The 21,954-nt window shown below is 39.5% G+C and overlaps 1 protein-coding gene across 1 annotated transcript; it reads right to left on the bottom strand.

The window, feature by feature from the left end:
- Positions 1-25: 25 nt before the first annotated feature.
- On the bottom strand, positions 26-18,600 carry LOC125017747 (ly6/PLAUR domain-containing protein 1-like). Its single transcript, XM_047601216.1, has 3 exons — positions 18,455-18,600; positions 17,219-17,350; positions 26-1,452 (listed from the first exon to the last, which is right to left on the bottom strand). The coding sequence occupies exons 1-3, from the start codon at positions 18,501-18,503 to the stop codon at positions 1,211-1,213; spliced, it is 423 nt and encodes a 140-aa protein (XP_047457172.1). The 5' UTR covers positions 18,504-18,600; the 3' UTR covers positions 26-1,210.
- Between the last annotated feature and the right edge of the window lie 3,354 nt (positions 18,601-21,954).

Raw genomic sequence — 21,954 nt, 5'->3', positions numbered from 1 at the left:
GGTTTCTGATGAACTGGACAGAAAAGTGAAAGTAAAGCTCCCGACAAGAGACACACATTTCTGGAAACTTTTGGGAAATTGGGAAGAAAAATATTCAATTTTAGAAAGAAAGAAGTCACATGTGTGTTCACATGTTAAATCAGCCAAAGATGGTTACTGTGATGAGTCCAAACTTATATACTGATTCCATGATATTTGGTCTATGCTTTCATTTCAGAGAAATGACCTGGATACATTTAAATAAAAAAGAAATACTGGAGTGATATAAAACTTTTGACCGGTAGTGTGCATGATGATAAATGTATCTTGGAAGTATTTCCCTCTCATAAACAAATAATAAACGTTAAAATATCTGTTGCGTTGCATTATTTAAAAGACACAACAACAACAAATGTCACTATAAACCAATACAATTTAAATATAAATCATTTATAGTTGGGATAGTTTTGGAACAGTGCATGGACTCCAGGTTATTGGGCTGCGTTCTCCTGTCCTCAGGAGTTGAGTGTCGACTAAATTCTACTAAAATTGGGTGAAAAATTGACCAAAAAGAGAATAAACATGTTGAAGTCTATCACCCTCAGTATTCAGAAGCCCTGATTGTATCACATATTATTACATTCTGGCCTCAACCATTATTTGAATGCTGTAATGAGATGTTTGAAAACAGATTTCAATGGTTGTTAGGGTTAGATGATGCTTTTTGGTGGTTAGTGCTGATGCCTCACAGCAAAAAGGTTCTGGGTTTGAATCCCATGTCCAACTGGGGCCTTTTTTGTCTGTGTGGTGGAGTTTGCATGTTCTCCCTGTGTCTGTGTGGGTTCTCTCCAGGTTCTCCAGCTTCCTCCCACCGTCCAAAGACACGCTCGTTAGGTTAATTGGTGACTAAGGTTAGTACTAAGAATATACACTTACTGTTACTCCTACATTTGCAATGAATGATAGCAAATGTAATAAATAAAAGGAAGGTATCTTTCGTCCAGATGTTTTTCACCACTCCTGACGCTGCCGCATGTTTGTGACGTGACGAGAACATTTTCCCATGCTGTGTAGGAGTCTGGGACTCGAGAGAACAAATACTGTATAAATCTTACTCACGTATGTACATTTAAAAGTATGTTTGCCTCGTCGTGTACAGTTCCAGTCTGTGCCGTGTCCACTGTCAGTAGAAGAGCGGTTTTCCACGGCCCACACATTGTTCGAAGGTTTGTCAGCAGAGGATGGAGGACGGCAGGAAGAGGATGAGGGGAAAGAACACGGGGAGGCGCGGTGTGTTCAGGGTCACGGCGGCTGAGGGCTGGGGACGTTTCTTCTGCCGCGGGCCGTTACACAGCGGTGTGTTGCAGCAGCTGATGCACACTGAGTTGAGCTTTCCGGTGCAGAACTGCTGGTATCCAGAAGAAGCGATGAGACAGGCTCCTGACGAGGCGCAGGACTTGCGGTAGTGAATCCCTGGAATAAAGTCAGACATGGATGCATTAGGATCGTAATGACTTGGAGGCTGCATGTGTCCGTCTGTGGGAATAAGGACAGAAACAGGTAAGTGAAAGTAATTGGGGACAAACATGATCTGCTCTTTCATCTTAGATCCCAACTTGAAAGGAAACAAATCTGCTAATGCTCCTAATGCAGCTACTATTACATTTCACTGTGCATCTCTGAAAGTCTCTGTGCCTTTAGAAGCATTTACTGACATTTTCTTGCTTTTTAACCGCTGAACTCTTTGAGAGAGGCACATTTTCCCCTTCCTTTCAGTCCGTAATGCTAACCAGCGAACCACCGAGTGAAACCTGTGAAACAGGGAGCTGTAAACCATGCTGTTAGACCAGCAGATTAGAAACTTACATCCCGTAGTTTATCATTCAAACCAGACCATGCAAGGAAATACTGAGTCTGCTGCTACAGTCCAACCAGAAAGATTAACTCTGATTGGTACAGAAATGCTCAATAATTAACTTAACAACAATGTTCCTGTTGTCAGAGGTTGGGTAGATGAAGTCAGTGACCCTCAGATCGATAGATAGACACAAAAAACATGTGTTTTTTGTTTGTTTTTTTACAAATACTTATTTTGAACAAATGGTTTTTGTATTCGAGAACAAGACAAACATCCAGTCAAAAAGCTGGATATTTGTGCGTCTGCCTGGACTGAGTGACGTTCAGGAGTCAAGGTGAAAAGTCCACGTAACAAAGGAGACTCTGATTGGACCAAATACCACTCAACTGCATCATTATTTTTGTCAAATAGATTTTTTTTTAACTGGGTTGTGGAGGCAGCAAATAACTCCAGTTTGACCTGGAGATTATTCTGTTATTAGTATTAGTATTGAGACGTCTGCAGTCAGGTTCTCTCATGGTAGCATTTGTCTTTGCTAGCATTCGTTAGCCACTGCTGATGTCAGAGACTCCAGCTGTGCTCCTACCACAGAGTCCACCTTCTGTCCAGTTTGTGATCCAGATGTAGACCCAGGTTCTTATAGGTCTGAAACACCTCTACACACTCCCTGTTGATGGTTACAGGCTGCAGGTGAGGTCTGTACCTCTGGAAATCCACCACCACCTCCTTGGTTTTAGCTGTATTGATGAGAAGGTGGTTTTCTCTGCACCATGAGACAAAGTTGTTCACCACATTCTTGTCCTGTCCATCCCTAACTGCAGCGTCATCTGAAAACTTCTGCACAGGACATGACTCTGTGTTGTGCTTGAACTTCAGCTGCTGAACGTTGACGTTCAGTGGAATCAACCAGTTTCTTTCTCGTGTGGTGCAGGGTAGCCCTTCTTCTCCTTTCTCATTTACCTACGACCTGCACATCAGAAACACTGAGTTTTCTTCTGCAGTGAAATGTTGAAGTATTCACGCTTTTCAAAAGCAGAAATGAGTGTGAAGCCGAGCACAGCAGTTCACCACTACTGCCCCACCACAGATATTATAGCAAATTTGAAGTTTAGGATGGAGTCTATTACTGAAGGTAGAATTTTTATTTAGTCTCAGTTTCATGATGAGGACTAATTTTATTCTTTAAGCAATGCTTTGCCACCGCCTGCTGTTTACACTATGTGCTGGACAACTGGCTGCATGGATCCAGCTGATGTCAACACACAGTAATGAAGTTGTGGTGTCAGGCTCTGGAGTTTTGTCACGCTGTGAATTTGTCAGTTTCTAATTTCTGAAGCGTGCACAAATGAAAGCAGCATCAGCTCTTTGTCCTGAAGAGGATTGATTTGAAAATTTCCTCACTACAATAAAGACACAAGTCTCCTTTCACCAATGGGCTGTAATGCCAGTTATGGAATATCTCAAATCCATCCTGGAGTTTGTGGTTTGGTACCCACAGAATGTGGTTGCTCTGGTTTTATGCAGTCATTGAAATAAAACTCTGTACTTTCCACAACTGCCCTCAAGTAAAAAGTCACTGCAGTGTTCCCCATAGTGCTAGCATAGCATATCTACTGTCTAAATATGTGGGCTCTTTATTCTACTGGTTTATTTTTTACGAATGGAAACTGTAACAAGTAGATCTAAGTCCATGTGATTGTAAAACTATCTATATCTAATTGTCATACAACAGAACTTTGGTCTTCTTGTGTTTTGAACCTTGTTCTGTTATTATGATCTGAACCATAGACTGTATATAAATATGGATGCCATGTTCTCACTTCCTTCCTGGGCATCACCATTTAGTGTCAAATTACTAAAATGAAACGTATCCCAAAAGAAATTGGCTTGTGAACATGCATCAACATTACATTAACCACTTAAAATGACTGAAAACATCCTTGAAAAGTTTTTATTTTATGCATTTTAGTGTTTTAGTCCCGCCCACTTACATGAAGGAGGTGGAGCTTATGGCCTATACTGCAGCCTCCAGCCACCAGGGGGAGCTCTCCTTCTTTTGGCTTCACTTTAGAGGAGCTAAAGTCTACGTAGCTCAGTGAAATACCTTAGTATTTGTGCAATAGAGCATCATTAATGTCATTTAATTAATAATCTGTGCTCGTCTTTATGTCTGGTTTGAAAAAATCATTTACATAAGAACTCAAACTAACTCTAAGTTCAGGTCGGATGAGTCATAGATGAAATTTTCTGATGCAAACGTGACATTAAATGACGACATGTTGAGATAAATTACCAGTGTGTTTGCATTAAAATTAAACTTTCTCCACAATGATATGAGGACCTTCAAAGTTATTAAATAATTTAACATGATGACGGTTGGCAACAATGCTTCTAAGTGACCTGACACTGTCCAGCTCATTACACAACCGTTCGCTAATGATCCGCTTGTGTCGTGTTCCTTTTTTACTCATGTGTGAACCTTTTGATTATAGGATCATTTATAGAACCTTTCCACTCGTCAACACAAGGAGCCAAGAGCATTAATGATGGCTCGGTCCCGTTTAAGTGTCCATGTGCGCCAGGACATTTGTCGCCTTTAAATGGAGCTCGTGGGCGTGCGGTTACATCACAAGAATTTATCTACACAACATTTCAAGTGCTAACATGAGCTGTAAATCATGAGAGCCGCTGCTCTAGACAACTATCGCTGCCTAGAAGCTACAGTAGCGAAGAGTTTAGCAAGCTAACAACCATGCAGGGTATAAGAGAGTAGAATATATTTATAGCAACAAATGACATGAATATATGAGAAAATAAAACAGAAATGATATAAAATACATGCAATACAATACAAATATACAGCCCAAAATATGGACAGTCAATACAACCTTAAAATAAATAAATGAAAATAGCAGCAAAATCATTTTGCTTACATGTCCGAAAAAGTACGATTTAATTAACGCCCCTTCTCCAAAAATGATTGTTAGTTATTGGCCTCCCTCTCATTTAATATCACTACTTACTATTTAAATATTACAGAAGAGGACAAAAAAAAAAGAATCATGATATTAATCTGAGATTAATCACAGGATTCTGAAATTAGAATCAGAATTCTGAGAAAAAGTCTGAATTCTGAGATTAAAGTCAGAACTAAAGAAGAAAATCATTTGCTCTAACTAAATTTTTTAGTTTTCAGTGAAACGTAATCCTCTCCCTCATGTATATACACACATCCACTAATTTACTGCTGCATTACTGTGGAAGCTGGGGGAGTTTAAGAGAAGGAGACCTTCAGCTATGACCGTTTCATTTGCCGCAATCATATTTTTTCCATGTTTTGCTTTATATGCAGTTACTTAAACGCCGGCTGGAACATGTCAGTTTGTGAGATTACTACTTGGGGGTGTACGGGGGTGGAGGGGGGGGGGCTTTAACATTTGGCTGACATTTTGTTTCAGAGAAATTTCCTTATGAGTGCATGAACTTCAAACAACCCTTGTAACATCTCATCCTCCTCTCAGAGCAACAGATAAAGGCAAAGCAACACCCAGAAACCTGCAGGTTTGTTTAAAATGTGCATCCTCCCTTATGATCCTCCCAGAAGGTGTTGATTAGTCCATCGGAAACATGGTGTAAAATGTTGCAAAGCTCTGAAGAGAAATAACTGAACTCTGTGTTTATATCTCAAACTGAACAACACCAAGGAAAACTGTCTACTTTATATTAAATAACATCTCTTAATTTACAAAGCTTAAGAAAAATCTCTGATATTCACTTTATGGGAAATATTTGGTGTTTGTTTTAAATGTCCCAACAACCATTTAATGGGATTCATATCTGGGCTTTAACTAGAGCGTCTCATGAACCTCCATTTATTCTGTTTTCAGTCTTAGTAGATTTGCTGGTGCGTAATTTTGCTGCCATCGTTAAAGCAGCAAAACATCTCGAAACCTTGACGTTTCCATCGCCAGTAGATCTTACGTTGTTCTCCTGAGAAACTTTAGACCAAAACATTATTTGAAAAGGTCGATATAATCTTCAGCGTCTGATTAAAGACACACAGACAGTTGTTATATATCTATGTAATAGGATTTTTAAAGATTCTGTTAAATCACTATGAATTTCCGTCAGTGCATCACATTTATTGGTGTATTTAGTGAGTAGAGTAAAAGTAAGAAAAGCCAGTGTTAGCAGCTGAATAATCTGTTGTGTTATTTAGAAAAGCACCAATAACACGGGCAGTCAGTGGAAAACGAGCCACAGTAAAAGTGGGACGTGGAATCTGGCAGAGAATACAGATTTCACAGCTTTTTTCATCTCACATAATCTCACGGGCTGTTTATCAGCGTGTTAACCATCCACGATGCACACAAGCCGTTCAACGTCTCCTCCTCAGCCTCCTGCTCATTTACACCTTCAAGTCCTATCATTTTCTTTTTTTTTTACCCCTCTGGGCTTTACAACTTTCTTACAACTCACACATTTACATTACAGCCCAACAATTTACACATCAGCTGCTGTACGTTTGGCTCCTCGCTCTCTCCTCAGTAACTTTAACTGCATCATCTGCTGCATTAAACTTTAGGACTTTCACCTCTTTGTTCATCTGCTTCCACTGCTCACAGTTTGACTGACAAACTCAGACATGAAATACTTCTCTCAACCTGTAAATTGTTCAGTGCTTTAGAATGAAGAGCTGAATTGCCTTATTCTTGCTTATATTCAAATGGCAGTTCTACTCTACAGTGTTGTAGGATTATAACAAACAACTTTTTTCAGTGCAGAAACTATACAATTAAACAAATAAAAACAGTTAAGCACTGTTGGTTTATAATGGGAATACAGTTCTATTAACAGGAGGTAACAGCTGATCACTGTAAATTCACATTATCACTATACAATTTAAATGCAGTTTACTTCCTTACTTCCTTGTTTACTTCCTCATTTACTTCCTTATTTTGAAATGTTTTACTTTTTTCAAACATGAAACACGAAGTCAGAACTCTTCCACATGTACTTCCAGGTTTCTGGGTTTTGCCGTCTTTTGACGCCTCACTTCCGAGTTTTCATTCCTTACTTCCTGTTTAACTCATTTACTTCCGTTTTTGACGCCTTACGTCCAGTTTGCTTCTGTACTTCCAGGTTTGCCACCTTACTTCCAGGCTACCTTCCTTGTTTACTACCGTACTTCCTCTTTAATTTCCTTGTTTGCTTTCTTACTTCCAGGATTACTGCCCTACTTCTGGATTTCTAAAAGCCCACCACAAACCGGTCATTGTCCAATCTCACTTGACGGGGTAGCAGCGGTCACTAAAGGGGGGCGTAATACAAAGTAATGATCTGATAATGAGTCAGTTATGAGGAAAAAGTCACAATTGTGAGCTAAGAAGACAGAAATATGACATAAAATGATAAAAAAATGTCAAAATTATGAGATAATTGTTTATATTATGAGGTACTTTTAATCCAATACACTCAATAAAGTAAAAATACTAGTAGATCACTGTTTACAGCACTATTCATCTTTATCATCACATGCACGGTGGAATTATGCTGTTTTCAGCCTGTGTGCTGCAGGATAAGGCAAGAAAAAGCTTTCTAGTTCAAATGCAAATTATTCCAACACAAGTTATAATTACATTCTGTTATGCAGACGATAAACAAGCACGATTATCATTTTGAAAAATGAAACCAAATCACGTTTAATTAACATGAATTAACATGAAGAGTGAAGAAAAGTCGTTCCATTGATCGTGAACTGCTTAATGTAAATGGGTCTATGATATTATCATTGTCTGGCTACGTTCAAAACTCCAAAACCATCCCACTTCCACCTCAGAGTCCCAGCAGATAGATGAGCTGAGAGACTGCAGCTACAACAGTAAAACAATGAGCTTTGATAATCTGTGTAGCGTAGCAACTGGATGTGATCACTGCAGACTTTTCTGATACATTAATAAACAGGAAAGTTGCAGTGATGCATTCAAAGTCTGCTACAGACTGCAGAAGTTTCTTTTTCAATTGTGAGCTGGGCACTTTGGCGTAATTAAAAATATTTTATTCATGATCTTGAGATCATGCTTCGCCAGGAGGACCGATCCCAAACAAAATAAACTGTTGTGATTATATTCTATAAGCTTCTGTAAGTTTGAGAAACGGAGGGATGTGCTGCATTTGTTGAGCAAACACCGGCACAGACAGTGAAGCTCTCACCTTATAACATCTGAAACGCTTTAGGGGAATCTCATTTAATGTGCGTACGTGTGAATTCTAAGATTCAGCACTTCAATCTAAATTACGCCGTTGAGTTAATTTATGGGGACATGGGTGAAATTTCTTATCAGCTTTGGAGTGCTCAGAGAACTAGCAGGGTTTAGTCTAATGAGAATCAGCATGGTCGACCGCACAGGGTAGACAGAGCAGTCCAATATGTCCGAGTGTTTGGAGAAACTGCCTGCATGTCCAAATGGAAAAGTCATTTAAAGATGCACAAACCGAATCAAGCAACCGCTGCTCGCACTCGTAAAGTTGTGATAGATGCACAGAATACTATCAGCAGGAGCGTATGTGTTACGTATATAAGGACAGTTCACACATGAACGTCTGCAGGGAAACATTTGTCTAGTTCTCTTTAATTTTTACAGTAAAGTATCAGTGACCAGACTGTGCTCAGTGTCAGTGGTTACTTAGAGATGTATGATCTGACTCAGAGGGGTTTATTATACATCTAAATCCATGCTGACTAGCCAGTAAAATTAGATGGCAGTTGGTATTTGAGCCGGTGTAAAGATGTCGTCCAGATTAATGGACGAGCAGGGACCATAAATTTAGATTTTATCCAAAAGTTCAAGTTAACACCAGGTTCTCATCATTTGAGCCAAATCAGAAGCTCATTTATTTGAAATGGGGAAGAGGAGTGTGGGGAAATAGAGACGAAAAATAATAAGGGAATTTTTTCAACTTCTTCTTTTTTAACTGTGTGCCAACTTTGATTACTCAAGAACAAAACCACTTAGAGTGATTCTGACTTTTGTGATAGAAACTTCAGAGTCTTGGGTGTCAAACGAGGCCAAGACCATGTATGCACACGCTCCAAAATGTTCATGAATAGCTTTCAATTTACTTTGGCTCCTAAATAGGCATTTTTTTTATAAAGGCTGGAATGATAAAAGGTTAAAATAAAGTTTATCACCTTAGAAACAAAGATAGACTTTCTAAACATATCTACATGTGGTATTTATCACATTAAGTCATCGTTGAACCTCATGCAGAACTTGATGCATCTAAAAGCCGCTAAAAACCAAGGATTTTACCCCAATCAGCCACAACATTATGACCACTGACAGTAGAAGTGAATAACATTTAAACCATCTCGTGACATTTGTAACTTTTGGACATTCATTAATGTGGATGTTACTTAGACATGTAGCACCCACCTAGACCAGACCAGACCAGACCAGACCAGACCAAACTCCCCCACCCCACAGCAATGACACTCAGCAGCCTGACACAGACACACACACATATAGTGGAAATTTCTGCTAGAAAATAAGAAATCTCTGGCCTCTCAGTGTGTTTATGTGCTCACAGCACAAAGCACGAGGCGTAGATGAGGCAAATGAGCCAGTGAGTTGTGTATTATAAACCTCGTACCTGCTGAAGGTCACAGCGCTTAGAGAAATAACTTTAACACGGACGCAAGGCAGCAACACTGAGTATATGCAAAAATACATTTTCCATTACGCAAAAATGCTTTAGGACCAAGTAAAAACGAAACAAACAAACAAACAAACAAAAAAAAACAACAGCTCAAGGTGTTGACCTGGCCTCCAAATTCACCAGATCCCAAACTGATCAAGAATCTGTGGAATGATGTTTTTTTTTTCCTTCTCTTCTCGAAAAAGAACGAGTAACAAAGCAACAAGTTTCAGGTAATATTTGTTTTTTGAAGGGAAGATGAAATAAGATGTGTCTTTAGTCTACATGTAAAGAAAAAGATATGGAGTCTGATTAATGGACATGTTTATATTGGAGATATTTCTATTTTCCTCTCGTTAATTTCTTAAAAATCTCCTTGTGTTGATGATAATTTTGATATAAGGAGCAAGTTACGAGAACTCTTGTAATTATATCCTGCAAATGATTGGAAAAATAAAACTAACCCAACCTGATCCACAGAGACTCCTCCCTTTAACCCATAGGACGCAAACACTGTGTTACCAGACACCACAGGACACAGGTCCATGTCCATTCTCTGAACAGTCCCCCTGAGGGACACCTACACAGTGTTATAATGCTAATGCTAATCAGTTTAAGCTACTGTGACCAAACAACATTCCTCATTTCCTTAATACTTCAGATGATCCTTTAAATCAGAGGTGTATTTGTTGGTGTGTCTGGAACGTCCAGATCTCAGCAGCATGTCGAAGCTTCACTGTGTAAACTGAGGCGGGAGTCTGAGAGTTTGTGAGAAGGACGTCAGCCTCGAAGGACGGTGTCATGCTGAAAGCTCATTATCTCTCGTTGTGAGTCGGCTGCAGCCATTAATTTGACAAACTCTGTCAGTTGAATATAGTCACTGAACTGCTGCCATTAAAACAGCAAGATGAATTTCAGTTGGTGAGATCCAAGAAAAACATCTTTTGAGGCGCCTGTTATTCTTCAGCCAGACGCACAACGCTAACACAACGCTAACACAACGCTAACACAGCGCTAACACAGCGCTAACACAACGCTAACTGCAGCAAATCATCGCTCTGTTTTCAGAGCCTTCCGAGTACAATCCTCACATTTATTCGTCTTGTCACACAGTTTTGTCAAGGTTCCGTGTCTGTCTTTTATTTTGTGATGGTGTTTTTTTGAGTTTCCTGTTTTATTTTGGTAAGTTTCTGGTTTTCCTGTCGTGTTTCCTTGTGTGTGACTTGATTACTCATTGGTTTCAGCTGTGTCTCGTCAGCCCTGATCCCTCTTGTGTATATATTGCCCTGCCTTCACTTTGTTCCCTGTTTTGTCGTTGTGTTGTGTCGCCATGTGTCGCCTACCTGTGTGTCCCATGTTCCTGTGATTTTTGTCGTCTTGCCATGTTTTTGATTCTTTTGTATTTATCTGCAGCGCCTTGTGTTTCCTGTTTATTTTCTGTTAAATACTCTTTTTCGTGGATTCCTTCCCTCATCATTTGTCCTGCGTTTGGGTCCTCACCTTTAAAACAAACTAACCCTGACAGATTTCACATCTTCAGTGTGAAGTAGGGATGGAAGGAAACTGTGGCATTAAACATTTATTTTACCACTGTTTCTGGAGATAACTGAGCCCTGGGCAGACTGGATGGAGGAGGGAGGCTTCTGAGAGGAAGTGGGCCAAGTGTTAGTGACGTTCAACACCACCGACTTCTTTTCTGATCTGATACTAAGTATAATCACAAGACATCAGAGTAATTTATTTATTCATTTTAAACTCTGAAGTATATTGAGGTAGCGGCCTCATTTACTATTTATATAGCTGAGCTAATGCAACAACAGAAAAACCAAACAGAGACACAATCATACAAAATACGTTATTAAATAATAAGACCATTAAAATAAATGATTGTTTACCTATGAAGAACTACTCTAAAATGAAACCTTGCATCTTAATTGTGACCCTGTTCTCTCCTCTTCTGTCCTCATCATAAATGTCTCGTATTCTGTGTTGTGGTTTAACCTGAGTTTGTGTTTCACAAGGTTTGTTGTGTTGCCACAACTCAATAGTTTAGTTACTTTCCACCATGTTCCCACATTAACTCCAATGACTGAAGTAGAATCGATTTTCTGCTATTGGGACTATCGATATTTCAGTATCGATCCCCTCTTCACTACTAAGTATGAGGAGCTGTTAGGCCTCCTCCTCTCAGGTCAAGTCCGAGTCAGGGTGTCCTCCTCATCTCATCCCGATTTTTTACTAACGCTTATCCTCACTAGGGTTGTGGGGGTTGCTGGAGTCTGTCCCAGCTGTCACTGGGTGAAAGGGGGGGGCACAACCTCACTAGTCTATCACAGGGCCAACACAGAGACAAACAACCATTCACACTCACACTTTAAATTTAGGGTTTAAAGACACAGGGAGAACATGTAAAGGCCCGAGCTCCTGTGCCACACGCTTCACTTCCTTCCTTCATCACCTGGACTTATTCCAGGTGATTCTCTTTGTGGACTTCAGCTCCACTTTTAAAACAATCCAGAAACATCTGCTGATCTTGAAACTGCACCGTCTCAACCAACCCCTCATCCTCCTACCATCAGATCGTACACTGTTTTCTTGTTTTCTTTTATTTTATTTTCTCCTTCTGTATCCTGTATCATCCACCTCCACCATTTTCATTGTCGAATGTCATAAGTCAGTGTCGATCTGAGCACTTTCTTGTCTTGTCCAATTTTCTGTTGTGTTGAATACAGTCAAGTAGAAACACGTCTCCCTTCTGGGACAAATAAAGTCTCGTCCCTCCGCCTCACTCAAACCCACCTGTTCAGATATTTATATATTTGGGTTTTGGTTGTTTGTCAAACACTAACACTGTGACATTTAAATATAATCCACTGAGGTTTGTATTAAGTAAGAGTGCCATGTTTTAATTTAGTTTCTTTGATGTTTGTTTCATCTGGCTGGACCCGAGGAGAATTTACATCCTCTTTATACGGGGTTTATGTTTATTTGTAAGCCTTAAATTGATTTAATGGACTTCTTTCAATATTTGGATGTAGTTACTGGATATCACATTGTTATATATGAGAACGTATTTCTCCATTATTGAAGGATACTTTTATTTATGAATCATTTGTTAATTAGCCTATTAAAGACAGCCCGTTACTTGTCATGTCTGATATCTGAGTGGTGCTGATGGACAGCTCCTTGAATGTCTGATATCTGAGTGGTGCTGATGGACAGCTCCTTGAATGTCTGATATCTGAGTGGTGCTGATGGACAGCTCCTTGAATGTCTGATATCTGAGTGGTGCTGATGGACAGCTCCTATAGTGACGGTGCAACATGTTACAGATGCTGCGTTAGCGACTGTGGAGCTTCCAACATGTTCCTCCTTATAGAGGCGGAGATAGGAATGTTTGAGGAGAAGTTTGGGAACCACTGGTTCCACAGTTCTGTTTTTCTTTAAGTGTGTGTTTGTATGTGACGTTACATCAATCAATCAACAGTGCCTGGCAGGAGAAGTTGAAAGGAAAGGTGGCCCATTTTATGTCCCTCACCTTGACACATCTCAACCCCCTCCACCCTACAAAGGGAGGGAGCAGACACTGAAATGAAAGGCCTGTTGGAGTGCAACAATCATTTCCACTCTAAAGACACAGGGAAACCATCCTCTCTAGGGTAAAGGAACACGCTTTTATCATTTCTCAACACATAATCAGAGCAGAATGATGATGATGATGAATAAAAGACAGGGAGCTTGTCTTATGCTTCCCAGCAAAAAAAAAAAAAAAAAAAAGCCATCATCTGAAATTGGTGTGACTGCTGCATGTGTGTTTGTGTGTCTGTTCACTTTTGACTGATGCCTCAAAGTTGTGCAAGCCAGACTCCCTCTGAGCTAGAGAGCCTGGTCGTCGGATCAAACAGGGGAGGATTGTATAACGCCCTCCAGATAGAGGAGGATTAATCTCTCAGCCAGAAAATAGCCCGGTTTGAGGACAGATGTACTTTTTGCAGTTATACATCTCCACATTGTGGAGCTGTAGCCAAAGTTGGAGCTTCGTAGAGGCAAACACTGGGAACGTGTGCGTAGTAGAAATCAAGCAGCCTGATCAATTTTTAGCCTTATCACTTAAACACATTTGCTGGGAGGGGGCAGCGTAAATGTGAACATATCTATTGCATTTTAAGCAACGGGCGATAAGGTGCGGCCAGTTGAATTTCTAAGCCCTCCTTTTCATGCACAGCAGCAATAATGATAACGCAGGGAGATAAAGGCTGGGATGTACATGAGCATTCATGCGGAAATTTTCTTATTAAGGAACTGTCGACGCTCTAGTGCGATGCGCCTGCCCTTTGAATTGGGAGCTGCATTTCCACAGACATAAACTTACTGAGTTGGCTCATTGTGCAGTAGAGATAGGGAATAAAAAATATGAAATAAAATAAAAATTGCTGGGTGTGAAAATGAAGAAGACCTCAGAAAGAGAGAGCGACCTTTAGTGTCTGGATTCTAACCAGCTTTAAAAAATACAGCCACACACAGAATAAAATCTACAAAAACAAGCGACTCTCAGATATGTATTGAATAACTTTGAACAATATTAAAAGAACTCATAAAAAGGTTATACATCTATGATGAGGAAACTTGTCTTGCACAAAATACATCTAGAAGTTTTAATGCTTTTGAAAATGGCTCATGGCTCCAACCTGAACTAAATCTATCTCCAAAAAACAGCTGAATGAAGAGCTTGAGTTTCTCATGTCACTGCTCATCCATGTAGCTTCTTCAGGCGACCGATGGGGCGTTCGAGTGAAAATGGGAACATTTGTGGGCGTTTCCGCATCAGTGTTGGGCAAGTTACTTCAAAAACATGATGCATTACTTGTTACTCGTCACTGTAAATTAAAAGTAATTAATTACATTAAAATATTACTGTCTTTGAACTGTAGGGCATTACATTACTTTTAAGTTTCACCAAAATAAGTGGAAATATGGATTTTATCGCATTCAGTGTAGCTCATGTCCACATTCAATAAAATGTGATGTAGAATATGACATAATAACTAAGCTAAGCTAACGCTAACAACGGTACAATATAAGGGAGCAGTTATGGCTCAGTACATGTTGTGATAGAGATACTGTAAGTTGAGGTGCACTCATATTGAAATCAATACTGCTAGAAGCTACTACTGCATAATGTAACCGAACACCTACAGAAAGCTGCACCACGCTACATGTTTCCTTAAATGACCTGTGCTATTTGTCCGGGTACAGAGACATTTTGGTTTAAAGTGAACTTAACTATGTTGTTCTTTGAATCCCTTTCTCTGACCAACTGAAAGTAATGAGCATATGTCCATCTGAGTCCGACTCTTCTCCCCAATCAGCTGTTCTCTAGCGTTAACAGGAAGTTAACATTTGCTCTAGTTTTTTTCCTCCTCTGCTAATCTCCAGTTTGTATAAAAACACACACTTTAATGAATTTAATTCATTTTGGGTTTAAAATCCATTGTATGAAGTAATGCATTACAGTAATTGCTGTAATTATTTTTGTAATGTGTTACTACCAACACTGTTCCACATCTGACTCATGACTCCTGTGACTCAGGCTAATGACCAGACTCATAAATGGAACCTGTTGTGATTCTGTCGGTCATGTGGTTTTCATTCTCAGGTCTAATCAGGGTCTAATGTGGTCTACAAGGTCCACGTCTGCATGAAAACTGGTTTATTAGGAGCCATGAAGAAGAACAAGTGTCCTAATGTTTCTAATGTGATGATGTTGACAAGTGTCTGAATCAGCTCTAAAAACATGTTCACATTAGTTTAAGGACCAGGAACCAGATGTGGGAGATTCATTCATTCATCTGGATTTTCTACATGAGAATTAAAAATTGTGAAAAACTTCACAAAAGTAAAAAAGTCTTCTTATGTTCTACAATAAGGTCTGAAATTTTGAATTTCCAGTATTTTAATGAGACTGTAAAGGTGTGATATGAATGATGAGCCTGTTTCAATTTCGGTCACATTTTCTTTCTAACACTGTTACAAGAAATAATTCACTTGTCACATGTTTGGTGCCTCAGCCCCTCATAAAGACTTGAACACATATATTTATAAAAGCTGCTATTCAGTGTCTCACTAAAGGTCCCACCAGTAGTATTTACCTTTTTAATGACAAACAATAGCAGTAACTTTTGAATATTAGATTATTGTTGCACAGGTGAAGAACCTGAAGAATGAAATTTACGTCTAATGATCAGTGAAGATTTTGGGGTTGTTACTAGGACTCTGCAGGAGGATGTTGAGCAATGATGGGGCTCATTTAATAAATCTGATATGAAGCGAGAGTCTGACCATTCAGGACAAGAAAAAAAAAATCCTACAATCTCACAATGAAGGGCAGCAGTGATGGGTTTTAATGTGATAGAGCAGTAGCTTTTTGTGTCATAGTTTGTGAGTTTGCAGGGAGGAATGGTTTGATCCTGGGCACCAGGATATGATGATTATTATTGAAATGATTATTTGAATAAGGCCTGGACTGAAATAAGACTTATTTATGAGCATCATTCGATAACGTTTGGCTGCTATTCATCATAATGTAAAACATTAACTACACTGTGATGACTGTTATTCTTTCATGAGGCTGTAGGAGAGTATGAGACCGTCTCTGTACGGACTCCACGGCCTGGAACAGCCTCCTCTCAGATGTGTTAGCATAGCTCGTGTCACTGATTTGTTAATGCTGACCCACAGCTAAGACCTTCATCCTCTATCGATAGTTGTCGTGCCGTCCTTGCTGACCTCAGATCAGCTTCATTTATGCTCAGGGCAGAGCCGCTGTCTCCTGTCTGAGCGGGATGGAAAGCGTTCTTTCTTTAAACTGTCTTATTAAAACCTGCTGTCAATATAAACAGTTCCCTTGGGCACATTTCAAAAATCCCTTTTGTTGATAAGATTTCTATTGATTAAGAAACTTGTCATGGTCCTGGTTGTCCTGTGCTTCCAGCTCCTTGTTTTTATTTTCTTCCTCTCTCCCTAATCAGTGCTCTTTGAAAGGATTGACGTGACTTCCCTCCAGTGCTGGATACTTGTGTGTAGTTAGTTTTTCCTGTTGCTAAAGTTTATTCATCACCTGTGTCTCTTTCCTCTTTTAGTGTCTCAGAGAGAAGAGACAGTTTCCTGGCCTGGCAGCCACGTTTGTGTTTTCAAATCAAATCATTTATGCAGCAACTTTTCATACAAAATGCATCGCAAAGTGCTTCACTCAAAATAAAAACATAAAACAAATCCCACATATAAACCAATGCAAAACCACACACATGCACGTACACAGCATGTTAGAAGGTCCAGTAACATGGCAGGACACTGAGGATACAGGGGACGAAAAACCACCCATCCACAGGGAGCAGACATCACCCGTCTGACTGGACAGACATCACAAAACTAAGAAACTGTCTGAAGAGTCTAATCCGGCTCACGAGCAACAGTTTCCCACTCACAGACACAACTTCTATCAACTCAGTGCAACGTTATATTAATGCAAAGCTCAGAGTAAACTAAGAAAACTGTTTAGACTCTGAATGAGTAAGAAAACCAACACAATCTGATCTATTACCAGCACTTTTAGACGCTTCGCCCTGACGTAAAAACATATTTATGAACGTTACAGTGGAGGAATGAGCCACGGATGCATCTTACCGTCGTCCTTCACCAGAACCTCCTTCTGGCACATGTCCTGCACGTTCACAGTGCAGTTCACTATGAACTCCGGCGTGGAGCAGTCGTGTGTCATCTCCTCACACTGGTAACACTGAATCTGCAGAGCCAGCCCTGCAACACACACACACACACACACACACACATCCAGTCTGTTATTCAGACCTTATATATGTCACCATCCACCATCAAGCTCGACCACTTTTCATTTAATTTTCTCTTGTTCCATAAATAAAGAATTAATTGCAACAAAAAAAAAAAGTTTCACGTCAGAGTGAAACTAATTTTATTTTGTGGAACATTCTGACTTCTCCTCTTCTTGTGCTCAAACCGTTTCAAATCGAAGTGACGTCTTTTATTTATCTGCGTTTGTGCTGCTGCTGCTGCTCCATTTATATCAGCATCAAGTTGCTGCAACATTTCATCACGTCTTGCTTTGATAGTTGATATTTGTCTGCTTCTTCTGTCAGACTGACTTGTTTATATCGTTCAGAGTCTCCTTGATTTGGAAAGGAGGGAAAACATCTCTGGCTCTGCATGTCATCATTAAAAATGTTCGGCCCAATTTCCATGCTTTTCCTCCTGATACTTTTACTGATGATTTTTTTTGGGGCTTATACTAAGATATCAATTTGAATGCAGAATTTTTGATTTATTTATATTTATTTATTTATTTTTAGCAATATTACAGTTTTTCCATTTTTGAGTTTTCCCTCGGGGATTTGAATCGCTCCTCCAGACTCGTCAAATAAATCTCATCGGCTTGACAGGAGGAAAAAAGGGCCTCCTCATCTATAGTCATTACGGAAAACTAAGACTGGCTTGTTTAACAGTTTGAAGAGGAGTCAGATCAGCAGCCTCCATCAAAACTTAAGTGGGTGGTTTCAGGCGCACGGGAGCGCAGACAACAATCACCAGCGGTAAAATAAATAAATAAATAATAAAGCATCTTCTGCCTTAATTTATCTCAACATATTCCATCCGTGTAATAATCTGAGATCTGCTCAAGTGGAAAGAAAACACAATGTTTGATCAGCTCTGATTTCTCCAAACTGCGCTCTTGGCGTCTCCTGGTGCGGAGGTTTTCTTCTTTCAAAGGTCCTTGCGCGTCTCCTCCGGTAATTAATAACCCCCTCATTTTTTTTTAACTTTTGCTGCCGCACCGATCAAATCCCCTCAGTGACATGACTGAAGAAAAAAAAAAATGCGAATCCATACCTGAGCTGAAGAGGAACAGGAGCAAAGTTGAGACCGTGAGCAGCCACATCGTCCGCTTAGTGCGTCTCCGAGCAGAATCATGAGAGACGAGTGTGCGCCGCCTCCGAGGTGCAGACGGAGAGGAGCAGGCAGACTGGTGTGGTGAGCCCGACACCTCCGAGATGCTTCAGTCCTCTTATCCGCCGCTGACGCACGCACTTGTGCGTGTGCGCCACAATATTGTGTACCGCGTGATTTGACAGTGAGACTTAGAAAAAAAGCAAAACATCTTCCATATCATTATTATTATTACCATTATTATTATATTTTCACTACAGGAATCCTAAAGTGTGGACCCATGCTTATGTCTGTACTCTTCTAAGTCCTTTTACAACAACATTTAATTCCAAACTCTTATTTACAGCTCATTATTTAACAGGGAAGACAATAAACTGACAATCAGCACAGATTTAGTGCCGTGACCTCCAAAGTCCCCTATCAGAGTTTTATTTATCTCGGTGTTTATTAGCACGCCTCAGTTTTATCTCCCACTTTGACCGAATAGATGGACTCCCTGAAGGATGGAGGCGTCTATTCACTTCTGATTACAAACTAGTTTTCATCTATTGCAAGGAATGAGAAATGAAACACTTGATTGGAGGCCAGAGGTCAGAAAAAGACAAATGAAAATTTTGAATTCAGACAAATACTGGATGCCACCGTGAATGATTATGATGATGATGATAAGATCTCAGTTATTGTTATATAACACACAGTAGTACCTGATGAATAATTGAGTGTTTCCAGCCCCAGTGAAACCATAATTCCCATTTATGTATCTTCCAAAATAAGACGAAAAGATGGAGCTGTTCTGTGCGCGTCAGCACATTCACAGTTTCCCTAATAACCGCCTGTAGGATTCAGCCTTCCTGAAATGAGTTAGTTTTTACCAAACATGAGGTAGGAGTGCAGCTGTGGAGTGTTAAATATGTGAAGAGATTTGGATCGATGTGGCGTGTAGCGAGACTGTCGATGAGCTCAGTGGAAGAACCACTCACTGTAGTAAATTTCAGATTAGCTTCGAAAGTTTAAAATCTGCCTTAAATACATGAGACAACTCAACTTTGAGAAAAGCTTCATTCCAGCTCAGAAAGATAAGACATATGTACTCTGAGTTGAAATGAATGTTACATTATGCATTAAATAAAACTTACACTGCCACTTTATTAGGTACACCTCGCTAGTAAAAGGTTCATTCTTGGTGTCATACTTTTAACAAGGTGTTGGAAACATTCCTCAGAGGTTTTGGTCCATATTGACATGATAACATCACACAGTTGCTGCAGATCTATGATGAGAATCTCCCGTTCCACCACATCTCAAAGATTCTCCGTTGGATTGAGATCTGGTGACTGTGGAGGCTGTTGGAGCACAGTGACAGGTGTACCTAATGAAGTGGCAAGTGGGTGTATTTCTCTTATGACTGTTTCAAAGCTTCAGTTGTTTTTCAACTCAAACTAAACTACTAACTACATCCACCATTTGAGAAAACATGAAAAAATGTCTTGTCAATAGAACATTTGTGAACATAGAACATAGTCACACACCCTTTAACCCTACATTTCTCAGTTTAACTAATTATCTATATCCGCACTAGTTGCTTTTTCAAGTTAACTCTTGTTTTCAAGGCAGCTTTTGACATATTTCAAAAGATCTTGGAAAAGTCATTTAAAAAAACATTAAAAAGGTCCAGGCACAAAAATGTGTTTGAAAAGGCCTTTAATTCAGTGTAGGTGTTGTTGTTTTTTTTAATGACTCCAGCCTGTTGAATTAAAGTGCTTTTACTTTTTCAAACCAATTCAGTGCCTGGACCTGGATGTTTTTTGTTTTTTTTGCATTTTTTGCATATTTTTTCCATTTTCCTTCAGCCGTTTGTTCCCTTTCCAGTTTCAGTAGCACTCACTTTCAGAAGATCTTCCCTTATTATCAGATCAAGACGAAATTTCAACTGCTGTTTTTATGTCGCTGGAGCTACAGTCAATTCATAGGAGATCCAGTTACTGTTGTAAAACTCACATTGAAATTAACATTTCATTAAACTGGCTTAAGCTCTTAAGTTGGAATAACAAGAACTCATTAAAGTAAGTTGAATTCTTTGTTTTAACTTATGTTAATTTGATTTAAATGATAGTGGAGCCTTAGATTAAGATTTTTAAAGTAAATTTCTAAGTTGCTGGAGCGACCAGTCAGTTCAGGAGTTTAGGAGAAGGAAGACAAAGACCTGACAGAGAGACGCAAACTTTTACAACTTCTCCAGCTGTCAAAGCTCAAACGTGACAACGTTACAGTTCCACTGTCTACCAGAGACAACATACAGTAACATGTTTAGCTACTTTCTCAACCCTGTGGCTTCTAACGATCTTAAAAGTTAATACTGACCAACACGTTACATTTTAACTGTTCATGAAAAGGTAACACTACATGTTGTTGCCTGACTGATGCTACAGTTTCCTCCACACACATGACATCAAACCTGTCAATCCTCCTTAAAGACCAGCATCTCTTTTGTTTCCCACAACTTTATTTAACAAAAAATACATTTGACAGAATGTGTCACATTAAATCCAGTAGTTGCAAAACTAAAAACACAAACAAAGTTGCCAGTGAGATGTGACACACAAAAACTACGACAAAATAGAGAGAAGAAGAAAAGGGAGAAACACGCTACATTTAGCACATCAATCTATCGTAAGTATAATTCAAAGTCCTTGTGAAACACCGAGAAAATCATTAAGAAATAAAAACCGTTGAAATAAACCGCTACAGGAATCAAACCCCGCTAGTGACCAGTGGCTCGCCGCTGCTTTCGCTGCCTCACAGGAAGTTGAACCCATGATGGTTTCTACATCAGCGCCCCCAGGAATAAGGTGGAAAACTTGGACTGTCTCATCATCAAACCACTCATGCCCCCAAACAATCCTCTCTTTAATATCGGCTCCGTTACCGGATTATTTTTTACGCTGATGAGAAAGAATGAAGGACACTGTCATGACTTGCAGAAAAGAAGTAGATGACTTTTGGAGCCAGCACTTGTTTTGCTCTTCAGATTTGGCCAGATCCAGATCTCTTACCTAAAGTCTGTGGTTCTAAATCAAATTTATCCATCTTTTTTTTGTTGTTTGTTTGTTTTATTTATTTTTTTTTTGCAGATACATCATTGGATTTTGAAAAAGCACATGAGACATACTTTTTGAAAGTGCTGCTGGCTGGTTTATGTCCTGCTGCTCCTAATAGAAACAAATGGATGATTTCACCTCCTCAGACCTGGCGTCCTCATACGGGGACATTAGGTTTTAGGTGTGTTGCAGCTTATTCTGCTTCATTTGAACCTGTTGTCCTCATAAAAAGACACTTTAGTCTTGTCAGCGACAGGTCAAAACACTCATTTATTTATTCTTTTTAACTTTTCTAGTTTGATATGAGACAAAAATTTAACAAATTCACAAGTACACGTTTGAGGA

This window comes from Mugil cephalus, chromosome 12 (genome assembly GCF_022458985.1).
Source record: "Mugil cephalus isolate CIBA_MC_2020 chromosome 12, CIBA_Mcephalus_1.1, whole genome shotgun sequence".
In the NCBI taxonomy this organism is placed as follows: domain Eukaryota; kingdom Metazoa; phylum Chordata; class Actinopteri; order Mugiliformes; family Mugilidae; genus Mugil; species Mugil cephalus.
This window is presented reverse-complemented; position numbering and strand designations above follow the sequence as displayed.